At 33.5% G+C, this 21332-nt stretch overlaps 1 protein-coding gene and 1 long non-coding RNA gene across 2 annotated transcripts; one reads left to right on the top strand and one right to left on the bottom strand.

Annotated features, from left to right (window-relative positions):
- Window positions 1-1937: 1937 nt before the first annotated feature.
- LOC112037484 (altered inheritance of mitochondria protein 3) lies at window positions 1938-3827 on the bottom strand. Its single transcript, XM_065776058.1, is given in 8 exon segments — window positions 1938-2305; window positions 2392-2583; window positions 2879-2971; window positions 3062-3168; window positions 3171-3356; window positions 3359-3463; window positions 3466-3637; window positions 3722-3827. Coding segments are annotated over 8 exon segments (1011 nt in total). The 5' UTR covers window positions 3752-3827; the 3' UTR covers window positions 1938-2179.
- Window positions 3828-16056: 12229 nt separating this feature from the next.
- Window positions 16057-18392, top strand: LOC136068633 (uncharacterized). The gene is made up of 2 exons (XR_010629982.1): window positions 16057-16237; window positions 18344-18392. It is a non-coding gene; the product is annotated as an uncharacterized LOC136068633 (long non-coding RNA).
- The last annotated feature ends 2940 nt before the right edge of the window (window positions 18393-21332 follow it).

The raw sequence follows: 21332 nt of genomic DNA, 5'->3' as shown, positions 1-21332 counted from the left end.
AGGACTTAGGAGAGCACATCGTTGAATTTTACTCGCGTATGTGGTTTCTTTGGGTTCGACATGCATTCTTCAAGCTAACCTAGATACCTCATACCATATAACCAACAAAAGACGAGCTATTCCCTGAGTATTGTGCGCAACAACGACTTCATCAGTTCCTAATGGGCCTTCTTCATGACTTTGAGCCAGTTTGTGGTCGATTATTTCATCACTCACCACTGCCCACAACTGATCAAGTTGTTAATAATTAAGCTTGTTCGAGAAGAAACATGTCTGCACTCTCATTAAACCATAGTATGGTGGCTTCAATTGATACATGAACAAGCGATCTAATCCAATAAAAGATCACCTCTATTGTAAATTTTGCTCTATCAGGGCGCATTCCATTTATCAATTTTGTATTTGTGCATGGCTTCTTCAAAATTCCGTAGTAGTGGCTATCATTAACAATTTACCACCTTTGGTTGCTCCTATTAACACCATTGTTGAGACTTCTTCTTCAACCACCCCTACCTTATTTATAGCAGACTTGTAGGCAATTTTCAATCAAGTTATGAGACATCGGCTGGTTTGATGTTTATTTAGGCTTTGCCAAATTCACGTGGTTTTCTAGCCATGTTGGACAGTACGAGTGTCACTCATAATTTCATTACTGAAAAGATGGTTGTTGCACTTGGGGTGCAAGTCAACTACTGCCCGAGTAGAATGAAGGCAGTAAATTCATAAGCGTATACAGTTTATGGCATTACTTACGATATGCAATTTGTGATTGAAAATTGGCACGGTAAAGTTGATTTCTTTGCTATATCTTGACATTATTTTGAAGTCATATTGGGGATGACTTCTAGCCTTCTAGGTGGCATCAAAGGTGGAAATATTGCCATTCCTTGGTGGAATTTTGTCCATGGGTGGGAAGTGTCCTTGTTGTGTGCCTACACAGCTAGTGACAAATAAATTCGAGAAAGATAAGGAGAAAGTGAAAGAATTTTTTTTTTTTTTTAGTGATTGTTACTGTATTGGAAGAGGATAATGAGTTGATTCCCTCTGACCTGTTCGTTTCCCTTCTGATGAGGACATCGAGTTCTTTCAGAATTTTGTTCTATCCTTGAGATGTTTGGCTACATGTGGTGGCATCTTGAACCCATGCCAGTCACACAAGCCTATGAGCATGAAAGAAGCATGAAATGAGCTGATCAAGGTGTTTTGGACTGTTAACTGGTTGTATTGCTTCTTTGTGGTGCATGTTCACATGAGTTGGCTTGGTTGAATTAATGTGCACCGCTTGTGTTCAAGGCAAGGTTGGGCTGCTTGTGTGATATGGTGGGTTATATCTCAAAAAATAAAGAAAAGAAAAAAGACTGGATTATGGCTTGCTTGAAAAAGCATGTTAGGCTGCATATGAGTGGTGATGATACTGTATAGCTCAGAGTTTGGGGGCGACATTGCCTGGGCCAAACACTCTTAATTGGTGTGCATGGACCAAGGCTGAGGGCTGAATAGATTACTTGGACTACCAAGGTTACTTGCATGGCTTGTGGCCTTAAGGTTGTTAGGGGTGTCAGTAACTAATTGGAGAGGAAAAGTATTTTGTGTCGCGTGTGTATCGTGCATTTGTGCATATACTTTGTAAGCCTTTGTAGCTGAATTTGACTAAAGCAGTTACACGAGTATTTTTTGTAAGAACCTCAGTGTCCTCTAAATTTTTGGTAAGTAGAAAATTGCGAGTGTTCTGTTACAATCTGCACCTAACACCATGATCCCTAGATTTTAGAAAATAAATCAATTTTTTTTTTCTTCTTATTTTTGGGTCGGAAAAAGAGAGAGAATAAGAACCACGTTCACATATTTGCTATGAACCAGAACTATCTAGCAAATAAGATGAACAGTTAATTGAGGCATATTTGAAGCAGACATTATGGAAGAGAAGAGAAATGCAATTCCAAAGAACCTCAACGGCTCACTCAAAGGCACGAGAGATACACTATAAGCCCCCCACCAAAATAAATTCATGATGAGAAACTGTAACTTAATTCTGAAGGATTTTGTATCATTTTTCACTGTAGCAAATTTATAACTTAGATGGCAAGGAAATACATTCAATCTCTGTCAAAAGAAATTGTTAAAAAGGATGTTTGATGCTGTCATGCTTTCCTTCCAAACAAAATCAATTTTCTTTGTTTCATTGGCGTAGTATCTGCTGCAATTGAAGCACTTGATTCCTTTGCTCTGGAGGCAGGAGATTAATCTGTTCAGGAGTGAGGCTCATGACTTGTTGAAGTAGTGCTTTCTCCATCTCCGGTGTCAACTACATAATGAGCAGAAGTCAGTTTTTAAAATCTGAATGTATTATAAAATATCCAGTTGATACCAAAACAGTGGCGGACATATTACCGATTGGGAGCGAGGAGGCTGATTGCCGGGACCCATCTGACCAGGAACTAGTGGTGGTGGTCCTGGAAGACCTGAATGCTGTGTTAATGACGAATTTTCAGGTGGGCCAGACATCCAAGAAGATCCTCTATCCACTTGCATGGAACTTCCACCTTGATTGCTGAATTCTGTCCCTAAATGTTGACCTCCCATCTGGGGGATAGCGAGGGTAAATATAAGTTATGAAGTTGTATTTGTCAATTTTCTTCTACAACAGTTGACTATGTTTTTGTGCAAGATCATCAATGAGTTGTGTTGGTTTTATTAAACCATGGCATGTATACCCCCCCAAAAAGGACACCAGTATCTCTCTCCAGTGCTTATCCACCAAGCCTATTAATTTCTTCAGATTTATATCCCTCCCATCAATAGTTAGTTGACTAACCACCCTAGTAAGAACATGTCGAACATAATGGTGCTATCCAATAACTAAAAAGTACATGCATACCTGATACAATGATTGATGTGGTGGCTGATTTGGAAGTGGTGGCTGCCCCTGTGGATATGAAGAACCAATCCCAGCAGGAGGTTTGCTACCTGGCTGAAATTATCAAGAAAGAAAACAATTTTAAAAAATCTAATATATACCACAATCGATAATGATTTTTGAACGATATGATCTTCAGCTTACATGAAACATTTGCTGTTGGAGATGTTGAGAAGCACCAGGATGTTGGAAACCCACATTAGGCCCCATTTGCGGGTGATACTGATGATGATAAGATGGAACTGGAGTGGCCTAGGTTGTGGTGGCAGTGGAGGTTGCAGTGGCAGATGAGGAATTCCAGTTGTCTGTAGTGGCTGTTGCAACTGGCTGGAAGCAGTTGACATTTGCGGTTGCTGAAGTGGAGGTGGCTGTGAAGAGGAATATAGAGGAAGTGAAGGGACATTGGAAAGTTGAGATGATTGCGGAAGAGACATAGGGGCATTTGGGAATTCATATGTCCTTTAGGCGGCTGTGGCATCTGCAGGGGATGTGAAGGCATGGGCTGAGACTGAACATTTAGTGTAGGAACAGCAGCAGTTGAAGTAGGATCACAGTTTGGTTCTGGTGTTGTTTTCTGCTAGGAGGAATCTGAGATGCACCAGTCTGGTCCTGCATACCCACTTGACTTGGTGGTGAGTGAGCTGCCTGAATATTTGACATTTGGTGTGGCTGTGCTGATTGTTGAGGAGGCTGTGATACTGGTGGCTGGATGCTTGGAATCTAAACACAAACTGAAATTTAGCATACACATATAGGCATTAAATAAAATCTAAAGATCAAAGCTTCATAAATAACAAAGCATACCGCCTGAGGGGGCTGGACCATTTCAAGCATAATTTGTGCCTAGCAAAATAAAAATACTATCCAGTCAAAAAAACAATTGAACGTAATGTAGTATAATGTCCAACTGAAAACAAAATGAATTTCAAAACCAACTAAAACATAGATCACCACTAACTGGTGTGGTATACATCTCATTTATTAAGAAAAAAAAAATGATTTCTGTGGACTAATGGACTCAAAAAAATTTCTAAAATCTAGAAAAAACACAATGATTCTTAGATGGATCATAGTAGAGTTGCCTTACAGCATTTTCAGAAATGTGCCGCATCTCAAGATTGCATAATGAACTACTTAAAACTAATTGTCGATCTCCATGTTAACAGAACTATGACAGACCAAATACAGACATATACGTATCATAAGTGACAATGAATTTTACAAATACCACATATACTTTTAACACAGTTTAATAACTTAATGTCTACTAGAATCATCAAGTCCGAATAACTTGGTATTACTGGGCATGGGGAGAGAGAAAACACAAAAGTCTCTACAGGTATGTCCTGTATAAAGACCAAAGAACCAACTATCTCTCCTCCTCCCCCCCTAAATTACCTACGCCCATAATGCTGCCTTGACAATAATCTATTAAAGTAGACTTTGATTAATTTCAACATGGACAGAAGCAGTTTTAGTAAACTTTCAATGGACTTCTGTTATGACACTTGCCAATGTTCACAACTTTCAGGTTCTTGATAACTCTGTTTTCCATAATTAAATTATTTATTTCCTAAAATAATACTCTCAATATTTTCATTATACATACAATATAGATACCAAATTTCTTTAAATTTCAAATTTAGGGACTAATTTAGTAAAAGGCAAACTTGTGATACGACATCGCCTAACTTCCAAAGAGAGAAAATAGTTCATTACCTAGAGTTTGCTATGATATAAAAGCATAAGGTCAAAACAGAGGAAGCAACTGTATGCCGAGCACGCTGCATAGTCTATGAAACTTATCAGACAATTATTTGTCATCATTTCCAAAAATAAAGGCCATATTGAGTTCACAAAGAGTCCACTTTTGAGGGTTCTGGAGAGCTGATTGGTAGGCTTCCTTACCCCCTCAACTTTTTTTTTGAAAAGCTGTTCCAGACTCAAACTTGCAATAATGGGGTGGTACTCCCAATTCCCAAATCCCTCCCATCCAGAGTTCAAAGGTCGAGAGGTACTTCTTGGCTATGAAGTAGGTCAAATAATGAAATTTCCAAGTGATATTTTAGCATGGTAGTGTTTTCTAAAGATTACCCATTTAGAATCACATGTTTCTATTCAANTTCAGAAAATAAAAAACAACATTAACTCTATGCTCTCCATCATCTTCATCTTCTCTCCCTCTCTCACATGGTCTTGTGTTCTATCTTGTGGGCGTCAATTGTGGGCTTGAAGACAAGAAAGACAATAACAATTGAAGTTTTGTTCAGCTGTTAAGTTTGCAATTTAAAAAATGATTTTGGATTGTTTAGGTGTGTTCCTGTTTTGCTTAAATAATTCTCATTCCAAATTAAAATCATTCCAAAGTTCATGAATGGTGTCGTTAAGTACTTGGTAAAGGACAAAAAGTCCTTATCCTATGCTAGAATTTTCGTAAAATGAATGAAACTTCAATCCTTATCCGATTCAAGTTAGTCGTGGTTGCACTATTTTAGTTACTTGTGCAGGATTTCTTTTGATTGAGGAATAAGAAATCAAACATGGCTTTCAACTTTTTAACAACATACATACATACACACGCGCGCGCGCGCACACACACACACACATATATATATATATATATTCAGACTTTTAAAGAAGTTTGCTTTGATCATTACTATCAAAACTATGAAGCATGATGTTTTTCCTTCTTTCTTTTCTTTTTTTTTTTTTTTTTGAGAGAAAAAGACCATGTGATAGGGAGAGAAGATGAAGATGATGGAGAGCAAAGAGTTCATGTTGTTTTTTATTTTTCTATTTTTAATAAAAAGAATTAATGACTTAGTTACGAATTTCTAGAGAATAATAAATACATGACTATAAGTGTTTTTTTCATCCTTAAATCTAATACAAATCAATGGTCCAAAAAATGTGAAACTCCTGTAAAGTTATATCAGGTATAACTTGATCACATCTATATATATATAAACAAAAAACTGCCATCGAGAAGAAAGAGACATGGGCGGCTCTAGGTACAGTTCAGGGGGTTCAAAAGAACCCCTGAGTTGAACTCCCTGAGCTAGGCCAAAAAGAAAATTTATATATAATTTTTTAATTTTTTTATTTGAGGCCCCTAAAATAAATTTTGAACCCCTTAGACTTAAATTTTTTTTTTTAAGCCTAGCTGAAATGAACTTGAATATGATCATGTTGACAACATCTTGGTCTTTTTAAACCCCCCCCCCCCCCCAAAAAAAAAAAAAAAACCAATTTGATCTAAAATATGAGGGAAAAATAGTAAACCTAACAACAAAAGTATAAATTTGTTTATCTTAAATCTTAAAAAAATCATTTAGATCTTAACAAATTTAAAATTAACTAGTACATAAAATTTTATTGTATTTAGATCTCGCTTAGAGTTCATTTAACAACAATAATTCATATGTTGATTGTATTTACAAATAATAGATGATTTCCAAGATTTAATCTTAACAATAATAATTAGTATCTTCACCATATATATTAATAAACAATATGCAATGAACTTATAGTTTATCTTATATGAGAAACGTTATGTTCATGGGAAAAAAGTAGTTTCAATAGTGAGTTTAAATTAGAACTAATAAAATTGTATAACCTAAAATTTGTTGGAAAAGTGTTGTGAAAATGTTGTAGATGTAACACTTCTCATATTTTATTCTCTTGCGAGTATGTACTATGAAAAATTTTGTAATAAAAAAATCAAAAGACTCACTTTTTTTTACCCAAAATGTGTCTTCTAATTGACCCCCCTAATTATATGTCCTGGAGCTGCCACTGGAAAGAGACCTGGTTTAAAACTACAGGATGTTATAGGCACACCTTGATGACGCCTGGGTACGAAAGAGACCTCTTAGTCCTTGCAACTTTGGTCCACAGTCCACACAGTGATTGAGGTTTTGAGGATTGTGGACATTAATTGTAGAAAAAGCCTAGCAGGGTCGGTGGAGATTTTGAGTGAAATAGTAGTGATGGAATAAAGTGTCGGGGAGTATTGAAAAGTAGTGTCTCGGACACGCACTTGAATCTGAAGATGGATTTTCCAGGACGACAAAGCATCATATCATGTATCATGTCTTTTGGCAAACTTTGATTTTCTTTACTATCTTCATCTCTGCCTTTATGATCTCTAAGTAGATTCATTATTTTTTGCTTTTGGAGGTGATGAAAGAAACCTAAAGCAGCGGAAGAAAATAAAATACACCTCCAGCCATTGTTGTTCAAATGATTTATTAAGAAAAAAACCCATGCAAAGCAAATAATTAAAACTAAAAGAGATTCATATAGGACAAAATAGCCCATTTTATTTTATAAACCACACTTTTGTCACTGGCGTAGTTACATGGGTCCCATTAGAGAATTTTACAAAATTCCCTTTGCACATCTTTTCTCATCCTAAAATCCGAGACAGTGGGAAAAGATGAACAAATGGCTTATATGGGTCCCTATCAAGCATAAGCGAGTTATTCCTTTTTTTCTTTAGATGCGTGAGCGTAACGGCCAAGTTGCCAACCCAATCAATACGTTCACAATTTCAATTGAAACCTAGACTCTTAAAACAAACTAATCAAAACACGTAGGGGTGGCAAAATCTGACAAAACCCGTGAACCCGACACGACTAACTCGTTTATAAACAAGTTATGGGTCGAAACTAAAAGGATTTGGGTCATATTCGGGTTGACACGGCTAACCTTTTTAATAAACAAGTCATGTTCGTGTTCAACATATGAACCCGTCTGACCTGTTTGACCCGTTTAGCTTATAAAATTATTAGTTATTTTGATATTATTGCTTAATTAATAGTTATTTTTATATGTTTATTACTATATTTATAGTTGCAATTGTATTTTAATTTTAGATATATCAAAATTGAGAAAAATTATATAGGTTTGGTATGACCTATTCATCAAACAGATTATTAAATGGACCATTTGTATTGACATTTACATGACTTGTTAATTAAACGAGTTAAACGTGTCGAATCAAGTTGACCTGTTTAATAAACAGGTCGTGCTCGGGTGAAAGATTCCTAAGCGTTTACTAAATAGGTCGGGTTCAAATCAATTCATATAGCCAAATATTCATAGCTCAACACGACATGAACCTAAATTGCGAACACAAATGGCCACCCTTAAAAACTCGTTCACCACCAACTGTTATAGCTTTTCATCAAAGATAAATTGCATTACAAAGAAAATATCAAACATATAAAACTATTGCACTTGATTGAGATTGACGCTGAAAGTAATGGTTCCTAACAATTGAGTTTAGTATTTAATCGCTGAAAAAAAAAATTGTAACTAATTTGTTTAGAATTTCCAAATTATCTCTTTCAATGTTTTATAGCCATCACCTTCTAAGTCCAAAATTGTGAGAATAATCAAAAGTTTACATGCTATTACTAGTAATAACGGTCCCACGTATATGCAACAACAACAAGAAGAACATCTCTGTTTTAAGATGTTCCAAGGGCACTCGTTAATTAAGAGTAAGGATGATCATTTTCTATCACTGAAAAACAAGTGGACAAAACTCAAACAATTTGTGGTTGTTTTTATATAATAAGCACCTGCCCGTAGTGACCCACTGACACTGTCACTAGCTACCAGCACCAAATCTTAGTTTCGATGGTCTTGAAGTTGACGGTTTATGAGAAATTTTGCACAGTTTTCTAGCATCAAAACTGTAAAACCAAGAATATTAACCCAACTATTATCACAATACATTTATGTCACTTTTTTCTTCATGAACAAAAAAAGGTTAATAAGCTCGCATGCCCACAAAAAAGGGCTATATAAGGTAAACTTCTGTTTTTCTAATTACAGGTTTAGTCTTCAACCGTTGTCTTATTTTTTTAAATGGTATTAATCTTTCAAATGTTTCAGTTTAATCTCTTTTTTTTTTTTAGCAAGTGTCTCTAGAGTATTTGTTAACGAATCATTTTAGAAAATTTTCAAGGAAAAATTTAATAGATGCTCTCTAATAGCATTGGTTTAAAAAATATTTTTAAAAACTTTTTATGAGAAAATAAAATGTAACTTTTTTTTTTATAATTTTTTATATTTTTTACAAAAGTAGTACAAAAACTTTTTTTTAATAATTAATTAACAAATGCTCTAAAGACACCCGTTAATCGAATCCAAATTTAATACTACTCTTATAAGAAGTATAAAAAGTTGTTAAACACAGTAAATATATATATATAAAGCTGTTAAAAAAATTAGCCACTTTTTCTCTCATTAAAGTTTTTAAAAACATTCGCAACTTTTCTCATTTTTCAAATGAGGACAACAAAGATTCTCTAAAAATGTATTATATAAGTATGATTTGACAAATAAAAACACTAAAATAAGCACAAATATTGATATATCTATGTTGGTTTTTAAACTTTCACCTCAGGCTCCATGTTAGCATTAGTGTTTGATTTTAGCATTTTGGTTTGCCACAACATACTTTTCCATTCACTAGTAGATGGTTGGGATCATTTTTACCCATATTTAAATGGTTGATGAATAAACTAAAATATTTGGAAGCTCAATATCATTTTGAAACATGAGACAAGGGTTGAGAACCAATTTAACTATTTTTTAAAATTAATTTTCTTTTTTGGATGGGATTTTAAAAGTAAATTTTGATTTAGAAGAACTATGCAGTTTGCACAATTCAATGAAGTCATCTTGCTCCTACCTAGCGGCGAAGTTAGGGGGGTCGAGGGGGGGCAATTGCCCCTCTTGGCCCGCCCAAAAAATACCCTTAGTTATTATAGCTAATACTTATTAAATACTCCTGCCTACTTTTTGTTTTTGGGTTTATTAAATGTCACTCTATTTCTTTGGTGTTGAAATAGAGCACAACTTCTAAACGAATCATTGAGGAAGCTTAAGTCCTCCACTAGCATGCCTTGCACTAAATTTTTTAGTTTGTCCCTACCATATTATAATTTGAACCTTTTATGGGTCCACATTAACCAAAATAATAGAAATTCACATATATTACACTTAGTATTTGTAGGGTCTCGATTTTCAGACTACGCCCAAAAATGAATGGGATCTTGGCCCAATGGATCCAATACAATGAATTTGTAAAGAGTAGGCCAAAGAGCCAGGTTTTGGTGCATGGGCTACGGTTAGCATGGGGATTTATGACGATCAAACAAAAATGAATTGAGTTCATCAAGGAAAATTCGTCCTCGACACCATCCGAGGAGCTTTGCTCTTGTATGTACTGAATGATAGTGGTTACAGGGGTTCTTACGATCGCCATCATGCTTTCTCTCCCTTTTTTTAGCCCCCCTTCTATGGTGGGTTTCTCCTCTTATATAGTCCTCTTTAAACGATCTTGACCTTCCACCCGTTGATCATCCAAGCCTATACTTGAGTGCATGTCCTATCAGGCGTCCTCTCTGGCGTTTTGTGAGTTGCGGTAACCGAGGTGGCATTGTTCAAAGTCATTTCTTCATCAATGCGGCCAAAACGTTAGTTGTGGACATTTAATGTGAAGGTGACAGTTTCTCCTGGAATTGCTCCTCCACCATGCTCCCATGGCTAGTCCATCGTACTCGTCCTTCTTTTTGGAATGCTTTGGGAGGTTGCCTTTGATGATGTGCCGCTCTTCCCTTCGATGATCTTGGTTGACCGAGGACAGGATTATCCTCGGCTATGCTGCTCGGCAATTTGGGCCTTCCTTGTTCGTCCTCGAACATTCCTTCTTCCTCATCGTGGGCCTTGGGCTCAGTATGAAATGGGCCGAGGTTGCCAAATTCTTTGGCCCCACAGTATTTATCTAACTACTAATAGTTTCATTAATAACTTGAGTTTTGGCTCTAAAAAAATTAAAAATAGATCATTAATGTGAGAAATATCTCAATAGATAAATACAATATTATGAATAAGCATTTTTTTTTTAGAGTTTTTTTTTTTTTTTTGTATAATTACATAAAATATCACTTAATATTTAAATGAATAGCTTTTAATTTTTCAAATTGGTTTCAAATATTATATATTCACATTATGTGTGTAAGTGTGTGTATCATATATAAAATTTGCCCCCCCCCCCCCCGAACTCAAATCCTGACTTCGCCACTACTCCTACCTTTGTGTTTTATCTAAGGGTACTCATGCGTAAATATTTTTATTTTTATTTTTAAAAAAATTATTGCAATCCTTCAATTTTATAATTAAAAGAAGAATGGATTTGAGAGAATAGAGATATGACTCGGATAGAAACGTCCAAAAAGGGAGAGGAAAAGGAAAGGGAGGGGCTTCAATTGACAAGGATAATGTAAGGGGAATCTCATGGTTCCAATAGGAAAGGATCACATTTTGCTTCTAAAATCCTCTCTAGTATGCTATTTAGAACAAAATGTGGGAGATAAAAGAAGAAAAAGTAATAAATAGTACAATATAAAACGATATAATATTTTAATTTAGTCATTAACCATTTAAATATGAATTTAGCCATAGAGATAGTTTTTCATTAAAGATAAATTGCATTATGCCCCTGGGGCGTGGTACTTTGGTATGAGTCCGGATTGGATCACACTGCGGGTTCAAGAGTTGCTTGGTTCGAGTATTGTGTTTTGCAAAAATGCTGTGTCACGACGTAGATAGCCCTAACACACCCAGAGGTGCCCCATGTCATGAATTCTGTGGGTTCAAGTGAGCTTGGTCAATGATCACACACGTGAAATCCTTTTTTCTTTCATTAAAATATATATATATATATATATATATATATATATATATATAAATTGCATTATGAAGAAAATATTGAACCTATAAAAACAATTGCATTTGTCAAACAATTAAGTTTAGTATTTGATCACTGAAAATAAAATGGCATCTAATTAGTTTAGGATTTCCAAATTATCTCTTTCGTTTTATAGCAATCACCTACTAGGTCCAAAATTGTTAGAATAGTCAAAATATAATATGTTGTTACTAGTAACTGTCCCACATTATACAACAACAACAAGAAGAACATCTCTGTTTTAAGATGTTCTCAGGACACTCGTTAAGAGTAGGGACAATCATTTTCTATCACTGAAGTGGACAAAACTCAAGCTATTTGTGGTTAGGTTTTATATAATGAGCAGCTGCCTGCGCAATGAGCCACTGACACTGTCACTACCAGCACCAAATCTTAGTTTTGATGGTCTCGAAGTTGAAGGTTTATGAGAAATTTTGCACAGTTTCTAAGTAGTAAAACCAACTATTTTAACCCAACTATTATTCCAATGTTACATTTATGCCCTTTTTTTTCTTCCAAGAAAAAGAAAAAGAAAAAGAGAGGTAATGAGCTCCCATATCCACAAAAAAGGGCCGTAAGGTAAACTTTTGTCTTTTTAATTATATATTTAGTTTTTAACCTTATATTATGTTTTAAAATAATATTAACTCTTCAAATGTTTCAGTTTAATCTTTAATTTTTTAAAGGAAAGGTAACAAAGGTCCCTTGAAAAGTTTGATGTAACAAATAAAAACATTAAAATCAAGCACAATTTTTTTTTTTTTTATTTGATCAAGCACAAATATTGATGCCAAGCTCAAGTGGTAGTTGATGATGGCACTAAAGTCTTTTTCTTAATCTCAATTAATGCAGATGCCGAAAAGGTCCTTAACGTTTTCATTTCTCTAAAAAAAATTCATATTTAAAATATTTGAAAAGCTCGATCAATACCATTTTAAAATATGAGATAAAGTCAGAAAGGTCGAGAACCAAATTAAATATTTAATTGAATATATTTTAGAAGTAAATTTTGATTTAGAAGAACTACGCAGTTTGCGTGTACAATTCAATGAAACCATCCTGCTATCAACTGCCCTCTCAGTTTTCTTCCAATGTTGGAGAGGGCAAGCATTTGTGGACCTCATCTCATTTTGAAAATTGAAACACTGGCCTGTTTGGTTTGCTCCTATCTCAATACTCAGTTTTCATATTTCATTTCTCATCACTTGAACTTAGTTTCCATATCTCAGTTTCCACCTCCATTGACAACCCACAAACCCACCGCCATACAAATCACAAAAAATCAAACCCTTTCAAGATCTATTCACACCACCAAAACCTTCAACACCACAACAAATTCTTATATATCAAAAAAATAAATAAGAAAGAAATAAAGAAGAAGAAGTTGAAAAAAAAAAAAACCACCACAACAAATTACCCCATAAAATCCTTAAACTCATCTACCTGTGCCATCACCACGGGAAGAAAAAAGAAAGAAAGAAGAAGAAGAAGCTAAGAGAAGAAACCAGAGTAAAGAGGAAAAAAAAAAGGGAAGAAACTAGCGCAAAAACCCAGCGTCAAGAAGAAAAGAAAGAAATAAAGAAAGAAAGAAAAGAGAAGAAGGAAAGAAGAAAGTAGAAGAAAACATCGGACTTCCGTACGTTGAAAGAAAAAAAGTGAACAAGAAAAAGAGAAAAAGTGTGGTGGAGTGTGGTCTGACCGTAGATCCCACACTTCACTAAATATTTATAAATATGTCTGATATCTCAGTTTTTAGGATTGGAAAACTCTAAAAATTTGTTTTAAATTCTCATCACTCTTAACTCATTTTTTTTTAGTTTTAAATTATAAAAATGAGTTAAAAAACTAATTCAAACAAAACAACTTTGGTTGGGACCCACAAAATTTAGGAAATGAGTTATGAAAACATACATTCCAAAAACCCTCTAGTCCTCACGCCACGCCTGCACCTTCTTCTACCCTTCCTTCCCTTCAATTCGAGTGTGATGAAAACTAAAATGGTAACACACTATACGTACCCTCATATTCCATGATCTTTTTCTTCTCTCTTAATGGTCGATGGAATAAAAAATTATAAAGTAGACCCTCTCATAGTGTTGCAGTAGACTAGGTTCTTATATATGTACGATGAAAGAAAATTAATGAAGTCTCACTTTGCGCCGCGTGAGACACCCGTTGAATTCAAACTATAAGGAAACTTAACACCCTTTCCTCCCTCTTTCCTTTAGTTTTTGCGCAGTGTGGACCCCGCTGATTCCCTTCTATTTATATGCCAAAACTTGAAAGGGCCCTAGCTAGTAGAGAGAACAAACTAACGAGAGGGGAGAGGCAATATTGATGAGGAAACAAAACCCAGGTGAGTCGGTGGTGATGAAGCTGAGCCCAACAAGTGAAGAACTTGCCTCGGTTCAATTCAGCTTCAGCTTCAACAAAACAAAACATGCAAGTGTTATCCCAGGAAAGAGGAGGTCTGTGAAGCGAATGATGTTCGATGACTTTGTCCAATTCATTGCCCATGTTGTCCGTCCTCGCAATGAGGCCAGTGGTAGCCCCTTCAAGAAGACTAAGACTAAGACTGTACGTGTATACCCACACAACCCATAGCAGCTTGGATTAATTGTACATCTGGGCAATTTGTGTTTTTGAGGCCCCCCATATATATGTGTGTGTAGGTATAAATAAAGTTTTTTTTTTTTTTTTGATGTGTAGGTATAAATAAAGTTTTTGTGGTTGGATATGGTTGGTAGTTAATACTCGGTATTCTTCTATGCCTGTCTTTCTTATTATAATATGCAAGATTTGTGGCATTTATTACATGAAATGAATGATCTATGGGGCACAGTACTGCTCACCTTTCTATTTTGAATTTTTTTCCGGATTCGTTAATTACTATAAGTGGTTCTTTTGTAAGTTCACGTTTTCAAAGCCGTCTATGGATCATGCGAGTTATTGTTGTTGGTGAATAAGGTGCACCAGAGGGACTTTGTTTGGTTCCTGGGTTAGTTTTGGTAGAACGGTTGAGGAATATACCATTTTCACTTTTCACAGAGAGAGAAAGAGAGAGAGCCGTAGAGTTTTTGGAGGTATTTGAAGGGCTAGTGGGGAGTTTGTTTTTCAACCGTCAATAATTAGGAATTACATTTTCTTGTGGGTGATCTTCTTATGGTGTTGGGGAGGTTCTGTTCGAATTTGGAAGGATTCAAACTTTTAACTTTAAATTTGCATGTTATTTACTTGATTCTGGAGTTGTATGCTTTAATTTCCATTATCATTTTAACTAGAACCAATGTTAATAGTAAAAAGTTAGTAATGATGCAGCGAAGGTGGATGCAGTTATGCGTGTAATAATGGTGAAAGTTAGCAACGATTGATGCCTAAGAGGTTTCTGTGATTGGCTGGTTGCAGAAGAGTTTAAAGATGTTCATCAATACTAAAATCAAAGTCAATAATTCTTTTTATTCTTTGACAATAAAATATTTACAAAGCTTAAATTCTCTGAAAGACTCAAAATGTATACATCACATGCAGCTGTGGTCGTTAAAGAGAAATTTTCAAAAGTAATTATTGAAGGCGATGTCAAAAGAGTTATACATCAGATCAGATGGGAAATAAATAAAGCAAATAGTTGATAATGACGTTGATTAGTCTGACTATTAGTTTTTTTTTTTTGCTTGAGTTAACAAAGATAAGAATAAGGTATCGAACTTAGTAACGCGAGCTTGTGACTAAGTGGAGGCATTAAGATGATTGAAAATATGGTGAATTTAGCTTAGTTGGGACTGTATGATCTTGGACAAGGTGTCCATCACACAGGCTGCACCTTCTTCCATCTTCCGTACCTCCTCATCGTCCCATTATTAAATGGATAAAATGATGTGTAACACCTCATCCTCTCTTCAACATTTCCATTCATTTTCTCCTGTTAATGTAGAAAAAATACCATGCATATGGTAAGCTAATTTTTGTAATTTTATGTTATTGGACAAAATTTAAATGGAGTTTCTTAAATGTTATGTTAGACCTCCTAATTAAATTCAACTATGTTGTGTTGCATGCAACACAGAAAACAAAAAACAAAAAACAAAAAACAAAAAATCATTTTCCAAAAATTATTAAATTTAATTATATAATTTTTTAAATATCTAATTATGTAATTCATTTATCAACACAATTGCATGATTAAATCTAATACTATATATAATAGTAGAAGCTTTTACCAGGTACTGACACGTAAAGAAAAAAGCCTATCTAAAAAACTGACACGTATACAACTTACCCTTTAAAAAATCGCACGATGCGTTGGAGAGGCTTAGTTTCATCAAACGTTTATCTATAAAAACACCAAGCTGCCTATTGAAAAAAAAAAAAAAAAAAACAACGCAAACCCTAAAATGCTCTAACTTTCGTTTCTCCTCTTTCGAATACTCTCTCATTTCGCTTCCTTTTGATTTTCTTAACACCAATGCTTACGATACAAAGATAGAGAAGGAGGAAAAAATAAACCTTGCGATTCAGAGATGAGAAGGAGAAAGATGTTGAGAGAACTACCACAGGTAAGTTTTTCATTTTTTCATTCTTTCTTAGATTTGGGTATGGGTATGAAATATCAATTAGTTTAATTTAGGTATTTGGGTTACATTAGGTTTTGATTTGATTTTTTTAAAATTTGGGTTTGTATATGATTTTGGTTTGGAGAGGGCCAAAACAGAGAAATAAGAGAGAACAAGAGTTTATTATTCGGAAAGAGCAGAAACCTTTATCAGTAATTTTTTTTTTTTTTAATATTGCTTTAAACGTTTGAGTTGATTTAGTATTAGGTTTGGGTATTTAATTGAATTGATTTTGATTCAATATATGTCTTCCATTTTTACTTTTTCCCCTTAAACTACACTCTTAGATACCATTTAGAGGACAGAAAAACAACGAGTCAGAGATTGAAGAAGTTTGATTTTTTTTAATTTGATTTTGATTGTCAATTAGTTTTTTTCTTTTTCTTTTTCTTTTTTTTCTCTGGGAATAGGAACAATTAAATAGGAATGTTGATTGAAATCACTAGCAGACAAATAACTTGCGGAGAATGACTTAGTTTTGGTTGATTAGTAGATTGGATTTGTTTTGATTAACGTTTTTGGAATCCATTTATATATATATATATATATATTAATATGGGCATGTTTTTCCTTTGGGAAAGGTTACCGTGTAAATATTAAGGATTTCTCTGCTTTTCAGCAATGATAAAGATTACTGATATAGATGCTCTTATGCTATGAGCGCATCAACTTTTTTATGTTTATCCAAGTCAATGATATGGACATGCAGCACTATGACAAAGATAAGATAATCATGGCCTTTTATAAATCAAGTTCTAATTCAATAAAAAAAAATATCACATATATTAATCATGGCACACATGAATAAATCTAATACTTAAAGCAAATTGACCTGTAAATTTGTTATGATTTCATTAATTTTTTCCCACCTTTTCCCAGTAGCCAAATAGATTGTTAGAGTTGTCTTTTTTCTTTTTTTCTTTTTTTTTCTTTTTTTTTTTTTAAGGCTATGCTTTGTAGCAAATTTGGCTTATTTGTGTTTGTATAGTTTTACAATTCAGTCTGCCTCTAAGATTACATATAGTCTTAGTTTTGCAAAATTTGAGTTTCTATTAGTCATATTTCTATAACTACTAAATTTAAGTCCAAACCGAGTTTTATATATATGGTTTGTGGTCTCTAGCATTTTTTCCTACAAAACAAATACATATGTATAGTTTAAAGTTTGACTAAACCTTGTTTCAATAGATTTTCATATTATACGTATTTTTTTAATTTATAAATTGACATTTAATGTAATTTTTCTCTTTAGTTAAATATGGATGATAGAAAGGTTCTAGCGAATGTGAAGATGAGAGACATACTTTGGTTTATGGTGGTTGACTATTTCAACAATTACATGTTGGTGTGTACACATGTATAGAAGGAAATCTATTTATGTGGGTGAGGTTGAACCAACATATATTGAAGATTGAATTATATAATGGATTGAATGGTGTGATTAGAATCCTAACTTTGAATAAGAAAAATCTTTGAAGAGGAATGAGACTAACTTATTACTAAAAATTTTATGATATTATGATTTTGTTTAGCTATTTTATAGAGTTATCTTACAATTTTTATCATATCATGTTTATATTATTAGATTATGATAGTAGTAGGTTTAAGCAATAACTGAAAATTGTAGTACCATACTAATAGAAATTCTTTATAATTCTTTGATTCTGTACCTATAATTAAAGGATTTTACATATTTTTCCATAATTAATTTTTTCCCCATGTTATATGCTTAATAATGAATGTTGTTTGGTTCTCTAGAATTGGTTTTTTGCTTTTGCTTTCTCTTTCATTGTATTTGATAGATAGTATACCTACAAAAAACATAAATGAGTGTCTTATCTTAAGTTCATTGTCTTCTCATTCATAACCATCTATTGAATGGATAGAGTATGGAGAATATGTATCTAAAATTAATGAGAAAATTTGTGGTTTATATGCATTTATGATTTTTTATTTTTTATCTATTTTTTTATAGTTTCTTATCAAGCTTCTAAGATACATTTACTTTGTGCAATATATAAATGTTGGGGTTGAACGGAATCTACAAAGGTCTATATTTATTCCTCACAAAAGGGACATGATAGGCGGAAAATAAAAAGTGGAAACGATATTTGACCGATTGGAAGGGAGCAGGAACAAAAAGAACAACTGAGATATGAAATGAGCTGATGCTGAATTAGCATCTTCAAATGCACTTGGTTGGATTGTTTTAGATTTAGATATTTGAGTTAGATTTGGTTTTAGTGGGTTTAAAATAAATTTTGTTTAGAGTATTTGTATTAGATTTGGGTTTAATTAGTTTTTGGTATCTGCTTATGGTGTTTGTAATTAGATTTGTAAATGGAGATATGTGTTGGGTGTTTAGTAAGTGGTAAAAGTGTATTTAATATTATTAAAAAATTTCTTTTCTAATAAATGTAAATAAAAAGGTTTCTGCACATAGTGCGGGTTAAAAAGCTAGTTTAATTAAAACCTGAAGAGTTGTATTTCTGTTAAAGTGTGTGGATCATATTAGTCTTGTGAGATCCACACCACATAAATGAAATATACGTCCATCCAATATATGAAATACCTTTTTCGTATTAAGGGTATTAAAAGGTCCAATAGACTTGGTCTATACTACGATAGTCAATAACCTTTTCTTTTTTTTCTTTTTTTTCTTTTTTTTGGGTCTGAGATATTCCATTGATGGTAAATAGATTTTATCTGAATTTGGAAAGATTCGAGATTTTATTCTCGAGTGTGTTTGGTAAGAAAAAAAATAAATAAAAGCCAACATCTTTGCTTATTTTGGTAGTTTCAACACCCAAAAAAAGAAAAAAGAAAAAAAAAAAAAGCTTTTTCTTTTTTCATCCCTGTTTTTCTACAATTCAATAAAGCTCGTGTAAGTGCTACTGCTTGGAATTTGAATCTGAATCACACTTTAGGGTGAAGGATTTAGCTTCTAAAGTTTGAAAAAAAAAAGTTAATCTATATGTTACACATTTAATTAATAAGTAGTATTAATAAATAAAATTTTAATTTAGGAAATTTGTTAATAAAACAACATAAATAATTTGAATAAAATTTGTTCAAAGAAGATGGAACATAATTTAATCAAATTTTACGTACGACTATATTGAGATTTCAGATTAAAAAAAAAAAAAAAACCCCAAAAAAATGCTAACAATTCTTTTTTTTTCTTTTTCTTTTTTCTTTTTTTTCTTTTTTTTGGATAATTTGATAGTTACAATAAGAATGTGATTTTAACCCTAAATTTTTGTTGAAGACAAAAAAAAAATATCAATTGAGCTATAAAATTCTTGACCGTGACAACAATTCTACTAAATGACAAAACCCTACAATTTTACATAGAGGTAGTTTTTCACCAATAATAAATTGCGCTATAAAGAAACAAAAGAATTGTATCTAATTAGTTTAGGATTTCCAAATAATCTCTTTCAATGTTTTATAAATAGCCATCGCCTACTAGGTCCAAAATTCTGAGAATAATCAAAATATAATATGCTATTACTTGTAATAACGGTCCCGCATTATACAACAACAACAACAACAAGATCAACATCTCTGTATTAAGATGTTTTAAGAACGCTCGTTAAGTGTAGGGACAATCATTTTCTATCACTGAAGTGGACAAAACTCAAGCAATTTGTGATTTGTTTTTATATAATGAGCACCTGCCCGCAATGACCCATTGTCACTAGACTCACAACCAGCACCAAATTTTAGTTTCGATGGTCTTGAAGTTGAAGGTTTATGAGAAATTTTTCACAGTTTCTAGTAGTAAAACTAACAAATTTAACCCAAATATTATTACAATATTGCATTCATGCCTTTTTTTTTTCTTCATAAAAAACATTTTTTTTTAAAAGGTTATTAGGTAAACTTCTGTTTTTTTAATTATACATTTGGTCTTCAACCATGATCTTATGTTTTAAAATGGTATTAACCTTTCTAATGTTTCAATTTAATCCTTAATTTTTTTAAATGAGAGTAACAAAGGTCCCTTGAAAAGTAAGATGTGACAAATAAAACACTAAAATCAAGCACAAATATGGAAGTGAATCCAATGGCAGTTGATGAAAGCACTAATGTCTTTTTTTTTTCTTATAACTCAATGCAGATGTTCACATTGATGCTCTTAAAATGCTAAAAAAATAAAATAAAAATAAAACAACAACAACAGCAACAACAACAACAAAAACTAAGCTTTATCAATAATGCTATAGTTAAAAAAATTTAACAAACTTGTCTCTCTCTTCTCTCATTAAATTATTTTTTTTTGTAAATCTCTCTCTCTCTCTCTCTCTCTCTCTCTCTCCTCTTTCCAGCACCTCACTCTTCCCCCTCTCAATTGAACCAAACGCTCCCAAAGCCTTTCTTCTCTTCACTCTCACATGTGGGTTCGTTGAGATCATCGTTTTGGTGGGTGGGTTCGTGGTGGTGGGTCGGTGTGGGTCAATGTTGGGGTGAGTCGTTGCTAGAGTGGGTTTGTTGGTGGTGATGGTGGTAGGTCGGTGTTGGTCATTGAGGTTGTCGTAGGTTGTTTTTGGGTTGAGATCAGGCTGTAGGGTGGTGTTGGTCCATGGTGGTGGTGGTGGTGGGTTGTTGTTGGGGTCGGTTTGTTGGTCCATGTTGGTGGTGGTGGGTTGTTGCTGGGATGGGCTTGTTGGTCGGTGGTGGTTGGGGGGGGTGAGGGGGGTTGAAATCAGGTTGCTAGCTATAGATGTTTGTGGTGGTGGTCGGAGCTAGTTGTGGGAGAGAAAGAGACATAGATGAAGTATAAGGAATAAAAGAAAGAATTAAAAAAATATAAAGAAATAATATTTAAATGAAAGTATTAAAAAAAAATATAACTATTGATGTTGTATTTATGGTAAAATAAAGTGTTAAAATAGATAAAGTAGTTTTTTGAGTTGTTAAAAGTTAAATTTTTTAACATCACTGTTATAAATGCTCTAAACATGTTACTTTAATAGTGTGTGTCTAAATATATTTATTTATATATTTGTTTTTTAAACTATCACTGAGTCTCCAT

This window comes from Quercus suber, unplaced genomic scaffold, assembly GCF_002906115.3.
Source record: "Quercus suber isolate HL8 unplaced genomic scaffold, Cork oak 2.0 scaffold_127, whole genome shotgun sequence".
Lineage (NCBI taxonomy): Eukaryota > Viridiplantae > Streptophyta > Magnoliopsida > Fagales > Fagaceae > Quercus > Quercus suber.
This window is presented reverse-complemented; position numbering and strand designations above follow the sequence as displayed.